This window comes from Ambystoma mexicanum, chromosome 6p (genome assembly GCF_040938575.1).
Source record: "Ambystoma mexicanum isolate Mex_15411 chromosome 6p, UKY_AmexF1_1, whole genome shotgun sequence".
Classification (NCBI taxonomy): domain Eukaryota; kingdom Metazoa; phylum Chordata; class Amphibia; order Caudata; family Ambystomatidae; genus Ambystoma; species Ambystoma mexicanum.
In genome coordinates this window covers 360,528,987-360,544,400 of record NC_090935.1, presented here as the reverse complement: position 1 = coordinate 360,544,400, position 15,414 = coordinate 360,528,987, and the positions used below count along the sequence as shown (strand labels likewise).

General features: G+C 44.9%; 1 protein-coding gene across 2 annotated transcripts in view; it reads left to right on the top strand.

Moving 5' to 3' along the window:
- The window catches only part of NADK2 (NAD kinase 2, mitochondrial), a 1,037,189-nt gene that overhangs the window by 700,653 nt on the left and 321,122 nt on the right, over nt 1-15,414 (top strand). For both annotated transcript variants that reach the window (XM_069627136.1, XM_069627135.1), the window contains exon 8: nt 10,698-10,793. In XM_069627136.1, coding sequence (XP_069483237.1) covers nt 10,698-10,793 — 96 coding nt within the window. The remainder of the gene's footprint in view (nt 1-10,697; nt 10,794-15,414) is intronic.

Genomic DNA, 15,414 nt, shown 5'->3' with positions numbered 1-15,414 from the left:
CGGGTGGGAGAGATCCAGGCCCTTTCCTGCAAGGCCCCGTACTTGACTTTTCACGACACGAGGGTAGTGCTCAGGACGCACCCCTCCTTCATGCCCAAGGTACCGTCGGACTTCCATCTCAACGAACCCTTGGTGTTGCCTGTGTTCTTCCCGTCGCCTTCGTCGCCGGCTGAGAGGACTTTGCACTCGCTGGATGTGGCTAGAGCGCTGACGTTCTACGTGGACCGCACGAAGTGTTTTCGGAAGACGTCACAACTCTTTGTGAACTTTGGACCTGTCAATCAGGGGAAGGCTCTCTCGAAGGCTTCCATTTCCAGATGGCTCTCCGGCTGTATCATGTACTGTCATCGGTTGGCAAACCGACCGCTGCCTGGCCGTCCGAGTGCCCATTCCACCAGAGCGATCGCAGCTACCACGGCGTTCCTTTCTGGTGTGCCCCTGCTGGACATATGTAGTGCTGCTACGTGGAGGTCGACGCACACCTTCACGAAATTCTACTGCGTCGATCGGGATTCCAGGGAGGAGTCCAGGGTCGGCCAAGCAGTGCTGCGCAACCTGTTCGCCTGAGGTGAGCCTGGTGAGGAGGTAAGATGCTTAATGTTGAGTTTGATGTGATGCTTAATGTTGAGCCTTTGCCACCTCCCGTGGTTGTGCATGTGTGTACTGCTATGTATTCTTTATTCATGAGCATGTGAATCCATGCCAGACGCCATGCTGGAGAAGGAACAAGTTACTTACCTGTAACTGTTGTTCTCCAGCATGGGTCTGGCATGGATTCACATGCGAACCCTCCCGCCTACCCCTCGGCGGCTCTTCACTTGGTCATACTGCCACTTCACGTGCTTCCAAATCTGAAGATGGCTGCCAGAGGCGGTGCTTAGGTAGAGGGCAGTCATTGGCTGTGGTCAGTATGACGCAGAGACCAGTGATTGGTTACTACTACGAAAGACAGATCAGAAACGAAACTGATACTGGTTTTTTTTTCTTTACCGAGGATTCCCAGCCTGACGACGGGGAATATTCATGAGCATGTGAATCCATGCCAGACCCATGCTGGAGAACAACAGTTACAGGTAAGTAACTTTTTTCATACTGGTTGAACAGCCAGGGAGAGAGGTTAGATCCCTGTGGGACACCACAGGTAGAGAAAAAGATGTCAGAGAGGAAAGACCCCAGTTGGACCTGGGAGGGTCGATTTGAGCGGAAAGAGGTCAGCCACGCTAGAGCCTGACCAGTGATACCCAGGTTATCACGGAGACGGTTGAGCAGGATGGTATGGTTGACAGTATCAAAGGCAGAAGAGAGATCAAGCAAAATGATAACACATGGAATGTTACAGTCAAGGTTCGAGAGCAGGTCCTCACGGATGTTCAGGAGAGCAGTTTCCGTGCTTCTGGCAGCTCTAAAGCCAGACTGATAGTCATGAAGACTACCAACCGATTCAGCATGGAGATTAAGCTGGGAGATGGCCAGTTTCTCCAGGAGCTTGCCCAGGAAGGGAGTGATAGAGATTGGGCGATAGTTAGCTGGGCAGGAAGGGTTGGAAGAGGGTCTCTTAAGAAGGGGGTGCACAAGGGAGTGCTTGAGAGGGGATGGGAAGACTCCAGAGGCGAAGGAGTGATTGCAGAAGTCGGCAAGGGCAGGAGCCAAGGAGTCGATGTGGTGCTTGATAGTTTTGGAGGAACACGGGTGGACCTGTTTTGACGAGACTTTCATAGATCGGACTTGTCTTGAAACCTTGTCAGCAGAAAAAAGGGGAAAGTTACCTGCAGGCATGGTGGCTCCGTGAGCCTCGCTCGGGGCTGTGTGCAACCTGCAAAAGCATTGGAGTGAGAGGATTGCCCTGGTGGATGGGGCCTGCTCCAAGATGTTGCTCTTTAGAAACACCTTGGTGTGGTGCCGCTACCGGGGCTCTCTTGACTGAGTCCAAATGTTTCACTCAGCGGCCCCAGCCCCTCTTCGTTTCAAGGGTACAGTGTTCCTTTTTGTGGCCCTTAATGTTAGCCCGGGGCTCTGTGGGAGTTCCAAAACTTGGGACCGGGTCCGGAGGAAGCGTGGAGCTTTTCACGAGGGTAAGACTGCGTCGTCCCTCTTCTTGGGGAAGTGATTTGCTGTGGTATAGCCCTGTGGGGGTCGAGCGGAGAGGGGGGTGTAGACCCTCACCACAGAGTCCTCTCTGTCCCGCTTCCCCCCTCACTGTCTCTTCACCTCCTCTTCTTGGTTGCTGCCTCCGGTGCGGCCCCCGCTGGGTGACTGCCGGGGCCTGGTGTGTGTCTTTTGTGCCCGCGGAGCTGACACTCTAGCGGCAGGTAGGGGGGCCCCTGTCACAGTTCGGGTGGGGAGGCTCTTGGGATCCTGCAGGGCGCTCACCTCCACTCTCCTGCACCGACGTGCTGTTCGTAGTGGGGGGGCCCGGGCTGGGCTCCTCTCCGCTCCTGGGCCCGTGCGGCACCTTGTCTTGGCTGGGTCCATGTAACGGCACCCTCTGCTTGGGATTGTGTGTGTTGGGACACCACCCCCAACGCCTGATTTCTGGATGTGGTGTGGGGGGGTGGGCCTCAGTATTTCAGGCTTCGCTGAGGTCCTCTGGGGGTCCGATGGGGCCGTGGAGCGAATTGCCTCCGGTGTCCTGGGCGCGTATTAAGCTCTGTTGCGGGTGTCTTCCCGATAACCCTCTCAGGGAGCTTCGCTCCGAATCTGCATAGGGGCGGGTCCCTGGGCCTGCTCAATTAGTGGGGGCAGGGTACGTGGGCCCAGGTGTTCTTCGGCTCTATTCCATACTCCCGGCCGGGGATTGAAATGGTACACTAGGCCCTGCGTGCTGGCGGAGCGCGAGCTTCACACGTCCGTCATGCTCCGGTCTCCCGACTCTTTTTTTTTTTTTTTTTACTGCGCATTTCATTATACACACATTTTGACGTATGCCGACAGTCGCAGTGATGGCTCATTAATTTATTTTGATTACCGTGCCTTGTCGCAGGTCAATAAATGAATTAAAGTGCACTATATACATGCTCTGTATTATGTTGACACCGGGCGTCCTAGAAACACCGATTCATGTTTCTTTATTTTGATTACTGCGCTGCTTCGCAGTTCACTCAAAGAATGGTCAGTGTGTTGAAATTTCAATGCATTTATGCAGATACCGGGCGGTCCGGCGTTGACCATTCATTTTTTTTCCTTGCCACCCAGTCTTGCATTTACTCAATGGAAGTGTTTCCGCCCGGTGTCTGTGTGGCGCAGAAAGCTTTCACTTTTCATCTTACTGCTATGCGGCCTCACTTTGTTTTTATTCATGATCATATTTATAAATAAATGATTCTCCAAAGGCAGAAATAATTGCAATTTAAGTTTTATCGTTTAACTTTTTATTTCCTCTCTAATGCCTCAAATGCCAGTTCAACCATTTACTTTCTTGCTTTTGTCATAGTCCAATGGATCGTTTAATTTCATATTTTTGGTTGGTTTTTATCCAAATGAATTATTCCTGTCGTCGGTGTATCTGGCATCAATTGGATTTTCAAATGCATGCAGGCGCATTAAATAAGAAAATTATCTGTCAACCGTAGCATAGTGTCATTCGCCCGACTTGAATGCGGGCAAATGTACGAATATATCGTTGGTGTTTCCAATAAGGATCTTTTTTTAATGTTTTGGTGGAGGCCGCCTATATTTACTATGTGATCACTGCTTTGCCATAGTCGGCCTTTTTTTTTAAGTCTACCTTTTCGGCAGCGCTGGGCTCGCATCCTTGGGAATAGACACGTTCAAGTAGTTTGGAAAGAAAGGATAGAAGAGAAATTTGGCCTGAAGAGTGGGATCACATATAGGTGTATCCGAAGCGTGCTTGTACGAGAATGGTAAGCAGCAACTAGACGGTGGGGTATTGTGGGAGATGGGGGCAAACTAGAGGAATCAGAGAAGATGGAAGAGGGTTGAGTGATGAAGCAAGGTGAGAAGGGGAGCTGTGTCAATGTCCGTTAGTGGAGAGAATGAAGAAAATTAGGGAAGAAAGGGGGTAGGGTAGAGTGTTGAGAAGCAATGGTAGAGGTAAAATAGTCGGAAAATTCAGAAGAGGATAGAGGGGGAGAACAGTGAGTAATCAGGAAGGCTGAGAGAGAGAATGTTTTGTAAGAGTTGAAAAAGTCAAGGGTGGTGAGAGACACAAGGTACGATTGTACTAATGTAAATTGAAGTAATGAATTAAATTCATACTGCTACTCATTTGCAATAGTTAGCCCAGTTAAGAAATGATGTGCTCAATCATGTCTTCATCTGCACACTGCAATTCTGCACTTGTAGCCTCACACCTGAGACCAGCCACAATATGCGTTAGTCTGTAAAACATTTTAAAAAGAGTAAACTGTCCACTTGATGCCTTCCTTTTGGGACCCGAGTGTATGATATCAAACCAGTTTTCATCGAACACCCTGTCTACGCTGCGCTCCACTAGGACAATATTAAAAATATTCTAGGATTGGGGATCCCCATTGCGGCTCTCACCCCCCCCCGGGTGGTGAGAGGGCCTCACATAGAATTACAAACTGGCTGAATTTATGTGGCTCTCAACCCTCGTAAGCCATTCAAGATGGAGACTAGCTATGGACTAACCAAGGGCTAGTGCCTGTGAAAACTTTGGTGCCAGAACTCTGTGGCTATTGACTGGACAGGCTGACTAGTGGGAGGATAGAGGTATCTATATATGTTGTAATTGTAGGGTGAGGGTCCATTAGAACCCCATATCGGTGCAAGAACTAAACAAATGGTGAGGGTCCATTAACCCCAGTAACACCTAAAAATCGAAATTAAGCTCCACTAAGAGGGTTGGGATACAACAGCCCCTGTGATCTTAAAATTCATTAAGGTACCAATGCCTTGCTCAATTTTTCCATCCTTTAAGGTGAAAAACAAAGCCCCACAAAACGGGGCTGGGAGACGAGATACTTGGTACCCCATGGGCAGCCTTTGGACATTGCAGCCTTTTCACTATAAGGGGATTCATTGCCTTTATACAGGGTTCAAACATACTGTGGTATTTATTATTCAAAGGTGCCCCGCTCCAAAGCAGCATGTGGCCCTAACGCACCCCTAACAGCTGTATAATTTGGAAGGAATACTTTGGTTTCACCTTGAGTGACCACATGAAGCTGTTTAACAATGTTCCCTGTGAAAGGCACCACGGTAGTGGAGGCACAATGCATTACACATTTCTAAAGTTATTTTTTTAGAAGATTTCTAGTGCATCCCAGTCGGTCATCTGGCTGATGGGTACCATAATCTCATGGGGAACCTTAAATGTATTTAAGCCTGCATTGCATTCATGGATCCATTCGTTTCAAGCATTAATAATGAATTGCAAAGCTTGCTGATGACATGATCAGTAAGACGTGCAAAATGGAGTGTCGTGTTCAGTGTTATTGTCCTACTATTATTGATCTTTACAAAATATGTGAGAGAAGTGAGTAACCCTTCAGGATTCAGGATTTGTCACCTACCTAGCCGCCGTCTTGAGGCAAGTTTCAGAAGCCCCTCTTGGTAACTGGTCATGCTTGTGACAGCTAAATACGGTTTCATGACAAAAAGGGGTTATACTTTGGTATGAGCACAATATTCCTAGTTATATAGCCCACCTGGCATTGTCCACCACACCACTCTATGCAACTCTGCACAGGTAATCAATGGGTAACATAACCCAGATCTCTAAAACAAGGACACTTAACTAGTTGCACTTGTAGGTCAATGTTTTGGTACATCAGAGTCCCCTTTAGTGACTTCCTCTGATTAATCGTCTGACTACTTCAGTAATAATACTGGAAGGTAATGGGCCAGTTAAAGTTCGGAGCGAGATGATGGTCTTTAGCCTTGGAAAGAAGGGGTGGACACTGGCCATTACCAGCTGGTAAATCTGCACCTCACCATGCTGTCTTGAGTGTGATGGCATTTATTATGTTTAGAAACGGCACAGCAGCAGTTTTTCAAGTTTAAAAAAGAAAAAAAAACGTTTATCAAGCAAGTAGGGAAGGGTAGTAACTGGGTGAGAGGTGGAGAGTCAAGCAGTTCAGGTAAGTTGGAGGCAGGCCGGGGACTTGGGGCGATAAAGGTTACATTGTAGGAGATTGAGAGAGCACAGGGTGCAGTCCTCGGGGAGCGGGTGTTAGGCAGAAACCTGTGCAGTTCCCTTAGGGACCACTGCAAAAGATTTAGGACTACAGGTGGTTGGCAGTAAACCCAATTGGTAGCAGTTTGTACCACCCAGATTTACCTGGTAGCTGTGGCTGAGCAGTCAGACTTCTCTCAAGATGAGTTAGGCAGTATATAGAGTATACACAATAGGTACAGAGATACAGTAGCACAAGCAAACACTGACCAGAGCTTTGGTGTACAATTATATAATTATTTATTTAAAGACACACTTGAAAATTACACTAGCACAAAAAGAGGTAAGTAATTTCAACACAGAGTCACTATTATATATATACAACCCTGATTACTTATTAGACAAGTCTTAATGAGAAACACCACTTATTTTCAGACAGAGGTGAGCGCTTAACATAAGATGGCACTCTAATAAGTTATAGAAAAAAGGGAGGGAAAAGGCAAAGTTATGAAAGCACACAAATGTCAATACTTTTCACAGAACCACAGTGAGGCAGGTTAGGCAAAGTCTACTGGAGAGCAGGGAAGTTCAAATGCCAGGCCCACTGCTAGAGAGAGCAAGCGCAGTGTGTCCAGGATCACACAATGGGGTTATGCCCAAAGAGTCTTTGTAGATAGTTCATAAAAGATTGAGATCAAGTCAGGAAAAGTTAGTTGACAGGCCCCAGGCTAACCCAGGTTGGAAAATCGAAGATTTACTCTCACCCCGAACGATCTGTCGCAAGGGAAGCCAGGCGGGACACAGTACCTGAAAATGGGCAGCGGGTGCAAGTCGGTGTTTCGTCCAGAGGAAGAGGTCGTCTCGACGTTGAGGAAAGCTGAAGGTCGTTGCACTGCCAGGGAAGAAACCAGCCGCGGAGTTACAAGATACCACCCTTTTCTTCACGGTAGTGGTAAACCATGGTATTCCGGTTGCCGGGGTGCTTGGCACGGGCAAGGCGGCCACAAGATGGTCCAGGAAGACGAAAAGACAGGCAAACTGGTTATCCCCACCAGTCAAAGGAAGAAGACTCTCCGGGCTGGAGATCTCCTCTGTCGTCGGGAAAAGTGGTGAGCCGGTTCAGCAGGGCTCCACCGGTGGTGTCGTCGTTGCAGGTCGGCTCGGCTTCTCCCTCCTCGGATTCTTTAGGTCCTGTGGCGCCTTCTAAGTTCCAGTCCCCAAAGCCCTGCTTTTATGCAGAAAACCCCCATTCATTCAGCCTAGCTGTCACTCAAACATGCTAAGTGGTGAGCCGGGCGGCTCACCACTTGGGCCAATCACACAAGAGTGCGACTTGAGTTGCCGAGGCAACTCAGTCCAGGGTGCCTAAACCCCCTCCCACACCCCCTGTGGTACCCAGACAGAGTGGCACCACTTTTGGAGACTTGTCCATCTGCCCTCCACGTCGTCTTCCCTACCGAGACGATCTGCTCTCACGAGAGGGGGGGGTCAGGTTCTCCATCCAGAGGTCAGATCCCTCAATCTTCACGCTTGGCTTCTGAAAGGTTGAGGTATAAGGATTGGGACCTCCCTGAAGACGTGATGGGGGTGTTGCTCTCGGCCAGGCGGCCGGCAACAAAGTCTCTGTACCGTTGCCGTTGGAGGAAGTTCTGCGACTGGTGCAGAGTTCAGAATGTGGATCCTTTTGAATGTGACATTCCCATGGTGCTGTCTTTTTTGGTTTCTTTGGCCCACAGGGGCTTGCAAGTAGGGACCATTAAAGGTTACCTGGCGGCGCTGTCCATATTTAAGCGCTCGTCTGAAGAATGTTCCTATTTTAAGATTCCTTTAATTTCGCAGTTTTTGAAAGGGCTCACTAATGTGTTCCCTCCATCACCTTTTTTTGGTGCCAGGTTGGGATTTGAATCTTGTTCTTAAGTTTCTTATGGTTGCTCCGTTTGAGCCTTTACATTCTTGCCCTTTGAGGCTGTCGACTCTGAAAACTGTGTTTTTGGTTGCGGTTACTTCCGCTCGCAGAGTGAGTGAGTTACAGGCACTTTCAGTTAAGCCACCCGTCGCTGTGTTTCATAAGGAGAGGGTTGTCCTCAGAGTTCGTCCTTCTTTTCTTCCGAAGGTGGTTTCGGAATTTCATTTGAGCCAGAAGGTTGTTCTTCCGGCATGCACAGGGTGTTAAACCAGTGGCAGACTGACACTCGCCGCCACAACTGTGATTTTATCACTCCATGTAGTTCAGAAAAATACTTTCCTTACAGTGTGCCTCTGATTTATTTGCTGCAAGACACAACATCAAGTGGCGGTCATGTGTGATGTGGGTGCTGACCCACAAAATGCTGCAGGGCTTCACGCACTGTGTAAATGCAGCCCTGATACTCCTGAACTAGCCATAGCAGTTCTTGTGATCAGATCAGATCTATTACTGTTATTGGATAGTCTTTCTGTGTATTCCCTTAAGGGAAGGCCTTCTGTCTCAAGAGTAAGGGCGTATCTCCACTACTAATTACCATTGTTCATTTTGACAGATTAGTTCCGTAAGAGCTAGGTTATGCTTTCAGTGTATTTTTGGGACCAACAAACAGATTGTGTGCGCGACTTGGAAAGAACCAACAAGGAAATACAAAAGCAAGCGCATGCACTTCTGTCATTTGACCCTAGAGTCACTCTAATAGTCTTACAGCATCCATAAACAGTAATTGCTTTTTTTTTTTTTGGTCTCATTTGGCCAGTACTGGAATCAAAAATGACAGAAAAAAACTGTCTCGTAAACTTTTTTCATACTATTTCAGCATACTTTAGTATATTTCTTCCGAATGTGGACATTCAATGTCATATCGACAACCTCCTTCATTTATCCTTCTGTTAACCCTCCACCTCAGTGTGACTTGAATTTGGTTTTGGATTGTCTGACAGGCGGGTGAGTAATTTGCAGCCCTTCTGCTGCAAGAAGCCTTACATTCTAACTAAGTGGTTCCTAGTACAATTCTGTCCTTCATCCACAAAGGAAAGTCCTATTGACTTCAATATGAACTAGGCTAAAATGCTGAAGATCTATTTTGACTGAACACTGCCTTTTTTGTATGTCTGGTTTGTCACACTGTGATGTTTCACGTGAACTCCAGGCCATAAAGGAAAAGCCTATGTACACCAGAATTTGCAGCTATCTTTCTTTGGTGTTGAATATATTTTGAACTCCAGCCTAAGCGCACACCAACCCTGGACTGCCCTCCTACTGTATTACTGAAATATAATTAGTTGTGATGGAACTACATATTTAACCTAAGACCAAGGATGATTTGATGTTTTGGACAGAAAATGCAACAGCATGACCATTATTTCTGCCTAACAATGACATGAGCTTCAGACAAATTGCTTTTCAGTACTTTATATATTCTTCCAGCGATGAGATGGTCTTTTTGAAAACCACTTCCTTTCAATATTGAGTTAAGCATCCACCGTGAGATTGTTTCAATCCATTTTTTTTCTCTCATTCGGGACTGGCTGAATATTCTTTTTATAAATATGGTGATGAAAGTGTCATGAAAATGCTATCGCTGGCAGTTCAAGGTTTTGTTGCGGTTTTCGGTGGTAGTGATCCAGTACAAGCATTTCTGGTAGATTCCGTCACTTGCAAAATTTTATTTGAGTTTTCCTTCCACTGATGTTTAGAATGATTCCATTAGAGGTGAAGAGATGGCTTTCCAGGAGCATGTTTCTCAACAAAGGGATTTGTAAACCACCAGATCAGGCTTATCGTATTATCTGCAAGGCCAAATCAAGCTCTTCAGTCTTATAAAGTAAGATTAAGTATCATTAATTCTGGTAATAACCTCTATTATTGCAGTGCTTGGAAGTGTGAGGAATCCTGTATAATGAAATATACAAAACCCTGATCTTATTAATATCATGTAATGATTTATGATAAATGGTTTTACATTTCAGATTCAGAGTTGATTAATAGTTTGACCAATTTGCTCTGCCATTTGCTTGCGTAAATTTATGGGTAGATGTATAATTTTGACAACTCTGGAATATGTCTATATTTGACCTTTTTACATTTTTGGAAAAATACTTAGGCTGTTCAAAGGATGCATGGAGCAGATTGTTTTACTGTAGATTTCCGTGGTTCAGACCACAAAGCTGCGTAGCAGAGGTTAGTAACTTTGCAGTTTAGTACAACATCTCACAAGGATGCTATTTGAAAGCACAATGGATGGATTACTTTAAGTATTAAGGTGAGTAACATTTATATATTCCCCAGTGTAATAGGTCATGGTGGTTTCAGTTTGGTTCTACTGTAATAGACCTCCATAACCATTTGTTTTAGAGATGCAGTAAACTAATGTTGCATTATAATGCTGTTCTTATAATGTACATTTTCAGAATCAAGCCATAAAATGTCCTCGGTTTGAAAAGTTGGTTGGTACCAACATTCTTTGTTGCATCATGCCAACATTGAAGAATGTATCCGAACATGGTAAACAAGTTGGCCATTGTTACATCATAATGGTTTTAACAGCACTGCACATTTGATTTAGTCTGTGTTCTATCTTATTCAGGGTAAATATAAATCCTGCAATCCCCGTTTTACCTTCTCGCTTCATAGGGCCTCTTATTATGAAATCTCTGTGGATGATGGCCCTTGGGAGAAACAGAAGAGTTCGGGTCTGAATGTGTGCACCGGTACAGGATCAAAAGCATGGTAACTTTTGCAGCCTTTTCTTTCTTTAAAAAAACAAAATACAAATCTACTTTTTACACTATGAATGGTATAGAACCTTATGGGCAATAAAAAAACGTTTATTTTAGGAACCCCATAGATGTATATATAGGTGTAACCCTATTTTATCCATAAAAAATCTGCATAAACACTGAGTTGAAGTGTTCTGTCTTCCAAATGAGACATTAGCCGGTGAAACAAGTTATGGTTCGGTCAAAGTTTGTTATTGTCCCTACGGGTCGGCCATGTGTTTTTAAGCCTAAGTCGTTCGATTTTAGAAAAATTTCTTATGGACCTTACCCGAGTTTTCGTCCATTAAACGCACGCGAAAACAGTCACCTGGGCGCTCCTATCACTTGCCCCATCGCCCTGGCTGACCTGCTTTTGCGGCACTAAATCATATCCCCCACCCCTGAGCCTGACATTATCAAAACATTCTTATTCCCCGCCCCTCTCCGTGACGTTACTGTGCTGCGTAGGCAAACGCGCCCAGTCGTCGTCTACGCAACTTCACACAGAACCCGGAAACCAACACAGATCAACTCACAACACAGTGCGCCACAATTCGGAATATGAAACTGTACTTTAAAATCAAACAGCAATACGGTACATTTGTAAAGTACATTTATTTGACATTAAATGTTTAGAGAATATTCAGCAATTGGCATATTAAATCGGAATGGATTTTTTTTTTCTCTCGATCCGCAAATCCGTAAAAGTTTATCGTGAGTCACGCGCTGTTCCTTTATGGTACACAGGGTGTTGGTTTTCGTTAAAAGAAGCACTTTGGACGCACGGTGAACCGCAAGGCTGTTCCATCAACTAGGCACAAGGCCACCGTAAAGGTCGATATGTTGCTTCTAGCCGCTAGTACTCCTTGGTACTAGTGGCTTCTTGGCGATCGTCCCATAAGATGGTCAGTGTAGTGCAGTTGTTTACAAGAAGCTGCAGCTGCCAGTTGAAGAAGCAGTCTGCCGGGGTCTGGGATAGGTGGCAGTGGCAATATGGTAGGATGTACCTGTTTAGAAAACATAAAAATTGAAATTAGTCTCACCAGCCGGTCTTTATTACTATTATTCATTTTATTTATTACGGGTGAGCTGAAACTATTTGCTTGCGAGGATAGTGCATTGGAGTATCTTCGGCTCTAAAAGCAATGCGAAAACTAACAAAATAAATCGAGGGAAACACAAACTAATGTTTTTTTTTACTGTTGAACCACTGAGAATCGACTATCTACATGCGTGTCGAATTGGCACATGCATGCCCATTTGCCCGGTAGAAAGACGATCCCACAAATGTTGCACTTGCCCTTCATTCATTCATTTATTCATTCATTCATTCCGGTATAAAAGCGTCTAAAGAGTTACTTACATTATATTTGCCATTTCCATTGTATCTCTGCGTAATGCAGTCCGTAAATCCCACTGTTCGTGCCAACGATTTTTCATATACTGAACTAACATGAAACTCGGTCTAGTTTCAGAATTTTCAGCCTCATCGTCAATTACGTTATTGCCCACCTCCTTCAAATGAAGTCCTTTCGGCATGGTCCCTGTCTCTCAAGGTCAAAAAACAATAGAACCTTATACTGCCAGTGCGATTCGCGGGCCTCTTCAGCCTGCAAGCATAAACTCAAAGCCGCTGACATTCACTCTGCATGAGCGTAGATTCTTACTTTGCAACATCCCGTGTAAAGCCATCTGTGAGAACTTGAATTTTCGACTCCATGTTTGTACTAGGCCTCAATGTGCAAATGCAAACTGGCTTCTCTCTCATCTGCAACGCCTCGCTTGGCGCGTTCTAAGGCCCCCAATGTTGTCCTTGTTGTCCGCGAGCTTTGCAGCCCTAGAGAACCATAACTATGGAGACATTGACTTTTTGGGGGAATGTCAGGGAAAGTATAAAGTACCCGAGGAGTTGAGTTGAAAGTGAGATTTATTGTTTATTTGTTTTATTATTTGTAATATGCAAGCCTCCCCTCGGTTAACAGTGCGCAGCATTTACATGAGATTGCGAAACTTAGTTACAGCAACAAAAATATATACATACACATATTCACAAGGTCAGCGATATGAGGTGAAAAGAGAGAGAAGTCAAAGATTAAACCCATGTTGTTCGCCACCCAGGATGGTGAATGGAGGGTTTAGGGTTAGCATACGTTGTATGCACACTGTACAATAACATTATTTTCAAAAAGACAATCAGATTACAATGATTTATTTAAACCGGGATTTGAACTTCTCAACGAGCTCTGCTTTGGGTGGACATGGCACAGTGGCAATGCATCAGTGCGCTGCACAGAAACGCTCAAAATTCCATATCTGTGCTTCTCTAGTATACTAACAATAAGGCCTTTAACAAAGTCGAACTCCATTTCCTCATATACTGGTTTTACCCCTCATTTCTTAGTTCTTTTTTCCAAAGGCCGTAGTGTAGCGAGGCATCCCTACATTTCCCGTAGTCCTAGACTGTTAACGGCCCACATTTTCGTTATGGGCCAAGACCGCTAGTAGAGTCTTATGTTTCATGCCCTGTAAGCTGAAATGCAATCGCTTTGGCCTGTACTTTAGGCACATATTGTGGAACACCTCCAATTCTCCTGTGTGACAGAATTCTGTCAGTCCCCTCAAATCTCTTGATAGTTTTATCGAAAAACAATCTTCTCAATGGCTTTGTGTGTAGGTGAATATGCAATCAACCACTTCTTCTTCCGTGCCTCCTCTGTGGACAAAGGGCCATGTTCACATTGGTGGAAATGTTGGTTTTCTGTCCAGCGGTGAACGTTGTTACAGTGGTGCATCAGTGACCGCCATTTTTCAAGTAGGATTTCCACTGACCCTTCACAAGTTTTGGAGCTCCACCAAAGATGGTTGCTGATAGACTGGGACCACTGTGTAATACTTTCAAAACCTTTTCTTATTGATTGATTTAGCAAGATGCCATACGTCAAATTGATGTTTAATATGTGGGAACTGCTCTCTCATTGTCTTGGCAATTGAAACGTGTCTGTCCGTGGCTATGACGTCGATGTGCATTCCCCTTGATTGTAGATATTGCAATGATTTTATAAATTGTAGTTTCTCCATGGCCACTGAGGATTTACATTGGGACACCTGCACGACCACCGAACTCCAATTTTCTTACTATCCATGTCCTGAAAGTGGTAGGTGCAGTACTTGGCAGAAAATCCAGGGCTGTCGCACTGTCCATTGCCAGCTATCCTGAATCGTTTCCCTTTGAATGTACTTGCTAGCGACAATTGTTCAATTTTCCAAGCATCGCTAATGGCCGGAGACAGATAATCATGTTGGTATTTGTAGTACTGCGTTTTAGAAATGAAATGGAGTCCCACAAACTGAAAGAAAGACTCTAACTTTCTAAAACTGGACCCACTAAAAAGTGAGGCAGCTGCACACAGTAGATTGCCTGCTGGCAGCTTCCCAAGCATCGGTTGTGCAGACCATGAGAACGCATGATTTAATCTACAAGCGGCATGTATTTTGACGTTACTGCCTTGTTTTTGACGAGTCACATGAATCAATGGCTCCCCACATACTTCCCCTCCAACTGAATGCCCATATTTCAGCATACTTATAATATCCATCAAACAACTGTGGAATACTATGTATTTGCCCTCTTTCATTAGACTGTCATCCGGTGTGAAAGTTGTTTCGGACTGTGCCGTTGAAGACATATCAAGAAATTCGAAAGAAATATCGCTGATATCAAGTTCTGATGCGTCGTTGGGTGCTGCTGCTGGTTCATTCTGTCATTTCAACATCTGTTACTTCAGCATTGATGGGAGAACAGCTTTTTGGGTGGCATTTTTTTGGTGGGTGTAGATTGTTTGAATTGATCTGTGACTACTTCAGAGCTATATTCAATACATTCAGTATCGTCTTTTGGTGGTGCAGTCGAACTGTAGCAATGGTCCAATACAACTTTACTGGATTCTCCGGACACATTCAATTCATGCTCTGGCCATTGGACATGAGCATCCCGAGTCTCAACACTCCGCGTCTGAATTAATAGTTCCTCCATAGTGTAAATTGTCTGGCAAGCAACATCTCTCATTTGCTTCACTGTCTGTGTATGTATAGTTCGTACACCCACGGATAACTAGAGGACAGATTGGAAAAGGGATGTTCATTTTAAACACAATATAAAGTATAGAACAATTGACAGGATAAAAACATAATGTAGTCCCCAACACAAAACAATTCCTAAAATTATGAACTGTTTGTAACTAACCTTATTTTTGTTTCTTTTCTTTGCAACTTTCTTGACTCGAACTTCAACATCTGCACACTGTTGCTCCGATTAGTTTCCGCATGTCTTCCCTTCCTCTTGCGCTGCAACGACTATATTTTCTGGATCCGCATAGACAGCACGGAATGACACTCCATCGACTCCCTGTAACATAGTAATTTCATTACTATGTATCACAATATTGAAAACATAACACACGTGTGGACAAACACACAGGGACATCTCAATAGCTAAACACAAATTAAACATTCTGTAAAACAATCAAACAACAAGTATTCGAGCTGTGATGATCTAGTTCGATGGAACTGTCAGTATCCATACCTCTGGCTCC